This window comes from Talpa europaea, assembly GCF_964194135.1.
Source record: "Talpa europaea genome assembly, chromosome: 7".
Taxonomy (NCBI): Eukaryota; Metazoa; Chordata; class Mammalia; order Eulipotyphla; family Talpidae; genus Talpa; species Talpa europaea.
In genome coordinates, this window is record NC_140074.1 from 11,830,294 (window position 1) to 11,843,325 (window position 13,032).

At 47.5% G+C, this 13,032-nt stretch overlaps 1 protein-coding gene across 2 annotated transcripts in view; it reads right to left on the reverse strand.

Moving 5' to 3' along the window:
- Positions 1-7,563: 7,563 nt before the first annotated feature.
- NFX1 (nuclear transcription factor, X-box binding 1) overlaps positions 7,564-13,032 on the reverse strand; it is a gene marked incomplete at both ends in the record, with an annotated part of 56,436 nt that continues 50,967 nt past the window's right edge. For both annotated transcript variants that reach the window (XM_084236381.1, XM_084236382.1), the window contains 5 exons: positions 7,564-7,636; positions 8,822-8,926; positions 9,412-9,557; positions 10,713-10,779; positions 11,363-11,461. In XM_084236381.1, the coding sequence (XP_084092507.1) occupies positions 7,564-7,636; positions 8,822-8,926; positions 9,412-9,557; positions 10,713-10,779; positions 11,363-11,461 (490 nt within the window). The remainder of the gene's footprint in view (positions 7,637-8,821; positions 8,927-9,411; positions 9,558-10,712; positions 10,780-11,362; positions 11,462-13,032) is intronic.

Consider the following 13,032-nt stretch of genomic DNA (forward strand, 5'->3'; position numbering starts at 1 on the left):
AGAGGATGCACTAGAGACAGAGTGGGGCACAAAACAGGCAGACGACCCTAAGGCCTCAGTCACAGGTGGGAGAGGCACATACCAGGTCTGGTTGTACGTCCCTCTGGGCCTCACTGAACACTTCCGCCTCCTGGCACTTTGTGTCCTGGGAGGTAGCCTCAGGCACCGTGGCCAGTGGGACCGTCCGGGATCCCCACCTGCTGTCCACTGCTGTCTAGACCTGCATGAGTCCCACTGCCTGTAACATCCTGTGGATTCTGGCCCCAGTGTCTGGCTCAGAGCAGCCCTGACCACATCACGGAGCGTTTCTGTGCACGGCACACAGACGCCTTCGATGCACCAGAGGGTGGTGGCTGGAAGCCCACCGTGTGCCAGGCGCTGCCCTGGCTCCGAAGAGATAAGCATAAGGGAGAGCAACAAAAATGTGGGTCCCTTGGGAGCTGACATTGTGTGAAAAATATATGTTGTGTAAGTGATACAAAAGGAAAAAAAGTGAGGGATTAAGGATGTGGGAGGTGTGAAGACTGGAAGCCTTACTAAGAGGGTAACTTTGTTTTTGTTTTTGTTTTTAAGATTTATTTATTTATACAAGCACTGGCTACAATCAGAAGCACGGGAGGGTGAGGGAATTCACCAGAGCCAGAGCGGGGAGCAGAGCAGGCAGAAGGACCGAAGTACACTGCTGAGGGGAGCAGCGGGCGGCAGGAGAGGTCTGCGCGCCATGCGGGACCCTCCTCCAGTGGCCGGGGAGCAGCCGGGGATCGAACTGGTGCCCCAGAGGCTGCGGGCAGCCTCGCAACCCAGTGCTCAACCGCTGCGCCACCGGGGAGGCCCTGAGAGGGCAACTTTGAATAAACACCTGAAGGGGAAGAGGGAGCGAGCCAGTGGGACAGGCTGAGGCAACTGCCTGTGCAAAGTCCCTGAGGTGGAAGCAAGGAGCAGCCATTGCTGGCATGGAAAGAGGGAGGAGGAGTAGAAGTAAAGGAGAGGGGGTCGAGTGAACTGAGGCCGGGCCCAGGGGAGAGGCGACAGGTCTTGGGAGGAGAGAGCAGGTCCCGCTGCAGGAAGCAGGCAGGATAGGGTGGAGTGGGAGTCACACCCTTGTGAGCCCCTGCCCTTGGCTTTGCACGAGTGCTTGCGCACTGCACACTCACACACACACACAGACCACACCCCTTCAGGGCTTTCCTGATAAAGATTTGATCTCCAGATGGCGGTGCTGGCTTTGGGACCAGCCACTTCCTTCTTGTCTGGCGACCCCTTCTGCTCCACTCAGGGCCTCGGAGTGGTGGGCACCCACAGGTAGCACCCTGTCTGCCTGATTTCACCATTCTCTCCTCTGGTGGGGTCCTGCAGCCCAGAAAAGGCCAGACCTGGTGCTGATGCCCTTACTGGGAAGAGGCTGTGGCCACTCAGAGTTGTGCAACCAACCTCAGCCCCAGCCCTATCTCTAGGCCGGAACTGGAGTGGGAACAGGCCGGGCCCCAGCCTTCCCAGGGCCCTTAGGGCTCACCTGGGGCACCTAAGAGCACACACAGCAAATTCAGTCCACCTGATCAAGAGACTGCCTGCACCACAGCTGCATGGCCTTAGGTAGGGCGGGATAATAACAGCTCTCAGGGCAGCTGAGAAGAGGAAATGAGTTAAGCCTGGCACGTGGGGCGTGTGTTCGCTGTTATCGCTCTGTGTTGTCTTGTGGTCTTCATGTCAACATGTCCATCTTACAACATGTCCTCCCAGAAGGTGAGATGTGGAAGGATTGGCTCAGGAAGTGCTCGAGAGTAGAGATTCCAGGTGATAGCAACTTGACACATTTTTGTTTGTTTTTTAAATAGTGAAACATATTCTGTGTATGTGTATACATGACATATTTCAGTTAATACAGTGGTAAAACACTCGAAAAACACCCCCCCTCCAAGATATTCAAGTGCATTCCAGTGAGCTCTGGAGGTTACTGAACCTCCCTGGGCCTCAGTTTCCTCACCTGTAAAGGGAAAATGAGCCCCTAAAGAGTGAGGTGCTTTGGGTTTCAGTCTTGTTATTAACATTCTGTTGCGATGGAGCAAGGCCAGGTAGAGTTTGCACAAGGTCTCCCCTTGTGTCTGTGCTTTGCTGGAGGGTGTGTGCAGCGGGTTCTGCAGCGGATGTTCTGGCCTTGGGGGAGAGCTGGGTGAGTTGGGGCCAAATACTCAGAGCCTGGGTGAGAGACTGAGAGAGAAGACTCAGCTTAGAGCCAGGTACACTCAGGTACAGATGAGGCCATAAATTTAAGGTTGAGCCTTTGAGTCCTGGGACCCAGCCAAACCTCAATGGCAGATAAGGAGGATTCCTTAGATAGGGGTCACTATAGGCCCCCAGAACAGCCCTACCAGGGCAAGAATGTGTTTCTGTGCTCTCTGCCCCCCACCAGTTTCCTACCCTTGTCCGGGTCTCTGGCCTTGGGTCAGGGGACACAGACCATGATGAACTATGAAGCTCACCACAGCCACTGCAGCACGAGTTCGATCCCCAGCCAGGGAGCAACCCATATGGCGCAGCAGGCCTCTCCTGTCTCACCCGCTGCTCCCCTCAGCAGTGTATTTCAGTCGATCTGTCTGTTCTGTTCCCCACTCTATCTCTGGTGAATCCTCTCATCCTCCACACCTCTGGCCTGAACCCCAGTTCTTGTATGCATAAATAATACATAAAATCTTTAAAAAATAAAATAAAATATTTTAAATAAAGAATGTTTTCCTGAGGCAAGTTATAAGCATTTCCTAACTCCAATCCCAAGGCTCCTAGTTTGAGGGATACATACTGCCCCCAAGTGGCCTTTGCAGGTAAAATTCCATCTTCTGTGGGTTGCGTGGATTGTGGGTGTTCTCTGGTGGGACACCCAATAAACTTCCTCACCACTTGTTCTGACCTGCGGGGCCATGCTCGCAGGGTCCCAGATGAGTTATGTGAGCTGTCCCTGCTGGGCCTGTGTAGTGGAGAGGACACAGGTTTAGAGTCTGAACTAGTAGGAATTTCAGATCCCCAGTCGTCTTGGGTAAGTCATGTGCCTCGAGTTTCCCCATTGCTAAAGAGGATATAATACTTCGTGGGGTTTTGAGAAGTAAGAGAGATGAACACAGTGCTTGGTGCATATTAAATGCCCAAAAGCTGTTATCTACTCTCAGAAGAGATTCTCAGGAAAGTGTGGGTAGATAAGGATTCTGACTCTCTTACCATCTGTCAGGATGGGTTGGGTGGTGTAAGAGAGGGTTCGGAAAGCCCCAGCCCTTGCCTGAGCAGCTTCATGACTACTCTGTTCCTCCCTACCTCCCCAACCTCCTGGCCCCCCCAGCACCCTCCTCCACAGCGAGTGAGCTACCCTGAGACAGTCTTGGGACAGGCTCCAGACACTTGACCGCTCAGGTGTGACATGACACTGGAGACTCAGGCCCTCACGGTCTCCCTCCTACTTTGCCAAGGGCTGGGAAGCACATGGTAGGAACTATTGCCCAGACTCTGGAAGCAACCTGCCCAGGTGAGAACAAGTTGTGGTGGTCAATGGGGCATCCCAGTATAGTTGGGTTCTTTGTACCTGGGTCTCCCGGGAGGTTGTGCCTTATGTAAAGCAACCTGGAAGCCTGGGAAGGACTCCAAGTGACCTGTTTGGGGATTCCAAAGGGGAAGATAGTTCCCCTTTCTCTGAGGACTCAGCTAGGCCTATGGTAGTTCTAGGTCGGGAAACCTAAGGCCTGAATCCAAGTTGTGGCCTGGCAGTGCCGTGTGACCAGCCCCACGGCCCTGACCTGGCAATGCTGTGTGACTGACCCCAAGGAACATTTTCGTGTTTTTTTTTTTTTTTAAATTTTTGCATAGAAGAACTGGGGTGTAGGCTAGTGGTGCGGGGGGTGGGAGGTGAGAGCATCAGAGACAGAGTGGGGAGCAGAACAGGAGGATCTACTAAAAATACACTGCTGAGGGGAGCAGCAGGCAAAACAGGAGAGGTCTGCTGTGCCATATGTGGGTTAGCTCCCTTGCTGGGGATTGAACTCAGGTCACAGGGGTGATAATGCTGAGGTTTAACCCCTAGGCCACCAGGGAGGCCCTGTCCCTGGGCCTTTGTAAACTGAGGAGTTAGACAATGTGCTGGGGATTCTTGGACTCTAAAAGGCCATGCAAGGTGGTATGGGACACTTATACTAAAGTTAAGTGGACAGTTGGGGAGGCAGAACTTCCCTGATGATGGGTGTGGCAGAGTGCGTGAAGGGACTCAAGATGATGGCAGGTTTATGGGGGTGAAGGGATTCCCCAGTTCTGCCCTCTCTCCAGGTTTGGAAGAGGCACACTGGCGGGTTCTCCTTAGAAAACAAGATATCCAGGCTTTCAGTCATCATGCAAGAAGGCTGTACCAGGTGGGAAGGACTCCCCAGAAACGAAATCCCAGGAGCCACTGTTTGAGAGTGCACCTCCACCATTTCTTTCCCCCTCCCTGCGGCCCCAACTGATCTGTTGTCTGATCAGATCCTGCCCAGAACAGACTCCAGAGCTGCTTTACACAGACGCTGCAATCAGGTGGGCCTCTTTCATCTCCACAGTCCTGCACACAAACCCCCAACTGCACACCAGGCTGGCACCACTGTGGAGAGGAGTCAGAGAAGTCAGAGGGAATTCCAGAGATAAGACCTTGGTCTCTGGAAGTTCTGATCCTATAAAGAGGCTGTTGCTAAAGGAGAGTGTGGGACAAACGGGGAGGAAGAGACCACCTGATTTTCAGGGAACAACAATGTAGGGACCTGGTGCCCACAGGTTCCTGTCATGTGGTGGGGGAGGCATGTGAATAGAGGGCTTTACAGTCCTGTAAATTCTTGCCCAAGGCCACAGCTCAGTAGAGAAACAACCAAACGCTTAAGCAGCTTCCCCTTGCTGAGGGGACCGCTGTCTCCTCTCTCTTGGATTACATGCAACAGGGGTCTTTAGATGGGCCTCCCCTCCTCTCCCCTTTGCTCTCTGGGGTCCCCTGGGTGATCCAAGGTGGGGCCAGCTCCCTGCTGACTTCTGGTATCCTACCCCACCTCCTGGACCTCCTTTCTTCCCTCTTTGTAGCACCAATTCCCCCCGCCCTCATCCTTGACTTAGAGCAACTTTCCTGCAGCTCCAGGCTGGGCCTCTTGCCTCCAAGTTAGGCCCTCCAATCCCCCTACACACGGCCTGAGATTGCTTTAGAATACAGTGTGCGCACCCTGACCCATGGTTAAATCTCTAGCTGGCTGCCTGGTTTTGTCTAAACGAAAACTGGGGTTTTTACATTTTTAAATAGGGGAAAATACTTTTCGTGATACAAAAAAAATCTGATTACAGTGTCTATAAAAGATGAGCAGTCATGCTTTTTTCACTTACGTATTGTCTGTGGCTGCACAGACAATATTGCACAGTGGTGGAGTTGGAGCATTACGAGAGACTTCAAGGCATGCAAAACCTAAAATATTTATTATCTGACCCTGGAAAACATTTACCCCCTCCTGCTCTGGACCCCAAACCTAGCTGTGCCCTTCTCTGCTTAGGATCCTTGGTGTCTCCTGCAGAGCCCTGTTTGCTTCCCCAGGCTCATCACTGGTCCCTCCGGTTGTCAGCCCACCACTCTTCCTCAACCCCACCTTGAGCCACACCCCAGGATCTCCCTTCACTTGGCATGCTGCTCTCCTCCAAATGGCAGTCTACTACCTCCAGACCCAGCTCACACATTCCCTTGTTTCCATTCCCCTACCACAGCGCTCACGCACTCCCTGCACGTCACAAGACTTTTGTGGCTCTTCTACTTTTAATAACAGACTAAGGACCTGTGCGCCAGATCAACCACTACAAATATTTGTTTACATGTGTCCCCATAGGATTACTGCGTGTAAAAGAACAGGCTACCTCTGCAGCCCAGTGCTAGCACCAGGATGACCCCGGGGAGGACGCGAACACTCACCAGAAGAGGCCTGCTTAGCATTCGATCCCTTTTGCTTGGCTAGTATTATGGAGAAACACTTCCCAGATATCAAATGTCATTTTTATAAACTTTCAGCACCTATGATAGACCAGGCACCGCTGTGTGGGTTATCTCACTAAATCCTCACCGCAGCCCTGGTGAGGTGATTGCACCATTCTACCAGGCGGCTAATTGTTACGTGGCGGTGCTGGAATCTGAAATCAGGTTTTCTGCTTCCTATTGATTCTTTAATGTTCTCAGTGCGCAGGTCCTTCACTAAACCCACTGCTTGACAGATCTAACAGATGCTCATGGGCTTCCTGTTGGGTCTGGGGCCACTGACCCTGCACTAAATGGGCCCGGACAGAGCTGGTTTTTTAGCTCTTCCTCTATTTCCCCATTTCTTGCTGCTATAACCTGATGCTTTTCAAGGCAGATGGTCTGGGTCAGGCCCACAGGGTGGTCTTGCTCTTCCTGTGAAAAGTAAGTGCCTGGTTTTGTAATGTTATTCCTCAAATCTCTTTCTGGTGTTCTGGGGCTCATGGCCTGTTCTGGAACAGAAGTTGAAAGAATGGCCTCCATGCTGGTGGGATGTCAATGCAAAGATGGCCAATTTACTGTTAACCATCAATCACCTGCCTTAGAGGAGTCTGAAGACTAACTCCAATGGGCTGCGGAGATAAGTCCTGGACTGTTTACATACTTTTTTGAATATTTGAGCAGAAGCCCAGAGCTCAAAGACAGGGAGTAGGTATGGCTGCTGAAGGCCTGGAAAGAAAGCAACACTGGAAAATCAAGTGTACCTGACACTCATGTTCAACCAGAGAGGAGTTAGGGCTACGCTGGTCAGTACAGAGGCCACAGCGTGAACCTGGTGGGAAGAAAAGTTTGCTCTGTATCTTCTACCCCCATGGTGGTGAGCTAAAGTGACTATCATCAGATGATGAGACTCAGTGATGTGAAACAAAAGGAACCCTCTGGACTCTAGAAAATGGAATTCTGTAAAGCAACCTGACTCTTCCTAGGTCTAGAATAGATGGTCCTGAGAACCACCAAAATAAGTTGAGCTAGATAGACCTGTGAGAGTTTTTGGCAAGTCTTAGATAGCTGGGCTTAACATATGTGACTCCACATGCTGGCTACCAGGTTCAATGTCTGGATTTTCAGACTGAGGAATTTGCCTGTGCCTTCCCAAAGATTGTGATCAGTTTGGTTTAAGAAAGTGCGGTGCATCTGATGTTGCTGGTATGTGCAGAAGGAGGAAGAGGAACACCTGAGCATAGAACTATGTCATAAAGCCACTTACAGGCAAAAATTCCAGTTTGCCCAGTGCTTCCTCCAAGTAAGCACAAAGATGGTGTAGGAGCTTCTGCAAATCCATGACGGAATAATTGGTGACTGTCCAATTAGAGATCTGGTCATAATGAAATACTTTATACTTTAGACAGAATAAAGGACACGGGAGTTCTGACACTTTCATGCTTTGGATGTATCAGTACAAGAAAGTATGTGAAGCGATGAGTCCACCAGGCATTTGGGGACAAGTATGATTTATCTGCTCGCAATCAATTTCCACCACACACTGAATCATTCTTTTATCTAAATGCATCTTGATTGCCTCAGTCTTGGATATCAAAGTAGTCAATTACTGGCTCCTTGGCTATTTTCTGTAAATTACTGTTCCCAGGATTCCTGAAAAGCAAACAAAGAATGGTTAATTTTTCTTGTTTGGGGGAAACATATTCAGGTCTTTAGAAAGTTAAAAATCAGTTAATTTACAATTTGAGAAGATGGCAGGGTCCACATGAGTTGTTAACTGTTGAAATTTGGTGATGGGCACATACGGGCTCATTATATTAATACCATTCTCTCTACTCAAACTTTTCCAAAGTAGTTTTATGTAAGAATAAAGGGAAAAAAACACAGCATGGCATAAGTAGCCAACAACTCCACATGGCTATGTCCAGGTAGTACTGCACATGGCTATGGAACCATGTGTGAAATACCCTTCACCTTCCCAACTCAACCCCCCGCCCAGGTACTGACTGGAATCCAGGCTGCTTGCTTCCCAGGGGCTGGTCCCGGGCAGCTACATGGTAACAGACACACCTGGCTGAGACTGTGCCCTATGGGCAACGCCTAGCTGTCCTGTCCTATTCCAGCAAACACCAACTGCTAAGACCCTCACGGTGACCTTGGAAACTGCCCTCCCAGGTTTTGCGTAGGAGCCAGGGCTTCTGTGCGGAAGGCCATGACAGGAGTAGGGACCCCCCCAGGGCTTCAGAGCACCTTTCAGCAATGCTGCCTCATCACACACAGAAGGGCAGCTGGGCTCCTCCGCTGGCAAGGGAGAAGGAGCAAAGGTGGGATGTTGCTCCTCTCCTATCTGAGAAAACATCTGGCAGAACTGCTGCTGGCTGGTATGGTTTTCCTTTCCTTTGAATTATAAATGTGTGTTTCTGTTTTGAAAATGACCCAGGATCATATACTAGTTGAAAGCAAAATATGAAAGTACCTCCCTTCACTGCCAACTCCCCCACCAATCCTACTTCCGTCTCCAGAGTAACTGTTGTGAACCATGTGATGTTCCAAACTCATCTGGTGGGGCAGACTGAATCTATCTCCCAGTGTCACCATCTGCACAGTGGGAATTATGCCCAGGGACTGCTCTTGCTGGAGGGAAGTGAGCATCACACACATCAAATCTGGTATACTTTGGCATGAACAAAAATGCCCAACAACCCAGTCAAACCTTGAACATAAGTCGCCAAGGCCAGGCCTGAGGAGGCTGCCAATGGCTGGGATAGCCCAGGACAATTCAGCCCCTGCTGTTTTTTCAGGACAGGGCCCTTTGGAAAGTGACTGAAGAATCCTTACTTGTCGGTCTGATGTCTGTGATGAGGAATTGGTGGTGGAGGACGTGACTGCATTTCCTTCTCAAGTACACCTGTCAACGTGGTAGGAGGACAAATGGACTTCCCTCTGAGAAAAGGGAGAACACAAGGTATTGAAAAGTGAGAATTATTTGTGGAGACAGGCAGATGGCTGGGAATGCAGTCCATGATTCTGGCACCATGATGCCTCTGAGCATGACGTGACCGTCAGAGTTCCTCTTGAGAACTGTCACTTCATTTAACCCCATTCTTTCTACCCACCTCTGCTGGACCTGCTAACTGCTTTCTCTCATCTCACACTTGAGTTTTCCTTGTTGGAAAGTTTTTCCTACTCCCTCAGGTTCTGACAGTGATCCCAGGTCCTCGCTGTCATTCTTTATCTGCCATATGGACTGAGTCATGGGCTTTGCACTCTGGTTCAGGCCTTCGATCATCTTAGAATGGCTAGAAGCAGATTCTCCATCTATTCTCCCAGGAGAGGAAGTAAAGGAAAGCAAATACTGACAGACCCTGATTCTCACGGCCAGTGTGCCTCACCACTCACTTCCTCCCGCGACTGCAAGATCAACCCACCTGACTGCAGTGATCACAACGTTGCGCTTTGGTTCACTGTCATAGCTCATGCTCTCCAGGCCGTACACCTGGGCCAGGTCGTGGATGATCCGGCGGTGGTCTCTGTTCATGGGTGGGAAGGAGTGGCTCTTCTTAGTATTCTTTCCCTTAATGAGGAAAAGATGACTGATTGGTAAAATCATCTTGAAAACGGAGCATGTTATAAAGGTCCTTTCCCATTACGCCCAAACAGCCTGGGCCCATGGAAAGGCAGCTGATTATCTGAGGCCCAGAGCATGCAGCATTTCACTGATTGCCAAGCAAGTCGAGGATATGGGCTGACACACTTCCTTTACTCTGTGAGCCACAATAGTAGCAACTGGACAGGGTTAGGGACAAAGGATAAGTAAACTATATTTAAGGAGACAGTATGATGGCTCTTCCCAAGGGGGCCTATAACTGGGGAGTGAATGATATTCCTAAGAAATCAATAAAACCAATAAATTGAAGACATTTATATATAAATGTCACACACATATATAAAATCTCACACACACACATATATAAAATCTCACTTCCTACAAAAGTACATTCTACACTAAAAATCATGAGTGTGCAGACACGAATACACAAGCAGAGAAGTATAACTGCTTAGGTTTCCTAACAAGGAGAAGAACAGTGAATCTACGCTCTCCTTTGTGTTAGGATTCTGGTGGAAAGTGGGAACAGTGGGAAGAAAGGAGGACAATGGCGAGAAGGAAAACCAACTTCGCCAGCTATGAGGCTAAAGCAGTCATCTCGTCCTCCTTCAAGTCACCACCGAATGAAGAGGGAGCTAGCAAGGGGTTGACTGCGTCTGACTAAATTAAGGACTTTTTCACTTCAAGTCCATTCCTGGCAGGACAGGGGCCTCTTTCTCTTCAGGGAGTCTATTTCATTATTCTTTAGCTCTAGTCATTCAACTGTTCATCTGTACCCAAGGGTTTCTTTCGTCTTCTTGGGAAGGGTCTTATCATACAATAGCCTTTTAGAGATTTAGAGATGCCCACACGATCTTTATCACTACTGAATGCCCCTTGTTTAGAGCTTCTATACCATTCCTGGGCACTGAGCTAGGACTTTTAATTACATTTAATTTGATGCAGATATCTTCTCTGAACCAGGACAAGGATTCTATGGATGCTATTGTTTTGTGGAAAGATATAGAAATTTGGTGTTTTTTCAACTACTACTCTATACTGACAGCATTTATGGGACCTGATTTTTTTTTTTTTAATCAAGTTGGCTTTAGAGACAGGTCCAGCTGGATGGTTTGACTTCACCTTGTTCACGGCCTCCACGAGAGCTTCCATTTCTTTTTCAACATCACTGACGAACTTTAAGTCCTTTCTAAAATGAGAAATCACAGTTAATTTCAATCTGTTCCTGCTCTTTTGAGAATCCCTCTGTCTACCCTCTACTTGTAAAGTGTAGACAATGAATGCAGAAAAATTGTAGAGGTCAGGAAGTGTCAGATAATGAAAGGTTGACTGTAATGAACCCAAGGAAAAGAAAAATAGAAAATAAATATGAGAAAAGAGGAGATGGAAGGAGAAAAAGCTAGTGGCAGGCAAGGAAATAGGAGGAAAATAAGAGCTGTCACTGCCCAAGTAAGGACCACGTGTGACTGAGATCTAGGTGAAGTGAAGTGGAACACAGACAGGGATCCTTCAATTCAGACTAATCTAGTCCTAGGAAGTCCAGACTTCTGTCACAGGGGCCACACACATAAACATAGCCTAAGTTGAATTTTCAAGAGGATAGTTTTGCTAGATCAAGAAAGGATTTTTATTAAACATCATGTAGTCTCTTGTAATAGATATATAAACTTTAACTGGCTCTATCATGGAGGAAATACATATTATACATTTGTTACTACATCTTAAAAGACCAAATACTCTTTGAAGCCACAATTAGGAAAGAATGTACACACCTGGCATCTTCTTTCAAACTATCACTGAATTTTGACCCTGAAGAACGTACATTGAAAGGGTCAGAATCCTCACTGATATGAAATGCCTCTGCTAACCGCCTGCAAGTGAAAGAAATATGTAAATAAAAGGAAAGATGGGAAAGGGAAACTATCTTATTTGACACAAGAACACCCACCATGGCTTAAATTCTTTATATTTTAATTACATCCTTTCAGTAAACCTGATTATTAAGAAAACAGTTATAATCATATCGTGAGACAAGATATGGTATTGTTTTTATGAGTCTGAGCAAGAAGGCTGGGGAGTGAGGACACTGGGAATAGTTAGTAGGGGATGACTTTCTTTGAGGTTTCACCTAAATATAATGTTACAGTTAATCACATTTACAGAAAATCTGTAAAATAATGGAAAAAATTCCATTACAACATAAGCAGTATATTTTAACATATTTTTCCGGATTTCCCCCCTATAATTTCTTTTTCTTTTTTTTTTTTTAAATCTTTTTTTTTTTTTATAGAGGCATGTTTTATTTATTTTGTTTGTTTGTTTGTTTGTTTTGTTTATACATGCACTGGGTACAGTCAGAAGCACGGGAGGGTGAGAGAATTCACCAGAGCCAGAGCGGGGAGCAGAGCAGGCAGAAGGACCGAAGTACACTGCTGAGGTCCCCCCTATAATTTCAAGTACTTGTATTCAGTGTATAAAATAGCATCTTTTCTTCTTATCACTATATGATTAGCATTTCTTCTATTACTATTTGGTTTTCACACTTACAATTTCAATAGCCATATATTCTTCTAATTAGGCATATCACTATTTACTTAAACATCACCCAAGTTATAATCAATAACTAACATTTACTTAGCTTACTTACTAACTTTACTTACTTACTAACTTACTATATGTGCTATGCCTGTGTGCTAAGAGGTTTATGTTTATCATCCTTAGTTTTAATGCATCAATCATAGTAACAACTCTGAAGACAGACACTATTATTGTCATCATTTTCACAAATTTTTAAGAAGACTAAGGCTTAAAGACGATGTGATTGTCTAGGGTGATTTGTGAATCTGGGCTTCAAATCCAGACAATCTTACTCTAGAGTTTGGCTCTAATAATACTGTCTGTCAACTACACAAAGGTGCACTTCCCTGTTTTGGAGGCCTTCTGTGTATCCACTCCAGCATTTCTGAATACTCAGGACTCTTAGTTTCCATTTTATAGCTGAAAACACTGTTGAGTTGATAGTTCTTCTAAAGGTCAGTTACTACAAAATTACCAGCAGAGTCAAGCCAAGGGAAATTTGGGCAATGCTATTATTAATCACTGTATTACTACCTTTTCCACATTTAGGCGCTTAAAGATGTAGTCTTTAACAACTGCACTGTCAACAACGGTTGAAAGTCTAACTTCAAGGTAACTATATTTTGGATTTAAGGAATTTAACTTCTTAAATATTTCAAACAAAGACAAGTTTTAAGACTATTATAATAGGGCCTCCCCGGTGGCGCAGCGGTTGAGCGCTGGGTTGTGAAGCTGCCCGCAGCCTCTGCAGTGCCGGTTCGATCCCCGGCTGCTCCCCGGCCACCAGAGGAGGGTCCCACATGGCGCGCAGACCTCTCCTGCCGCCCGCTGCTCCCCTCAGCAGTGTACTTCGGTCCTTCTGCCT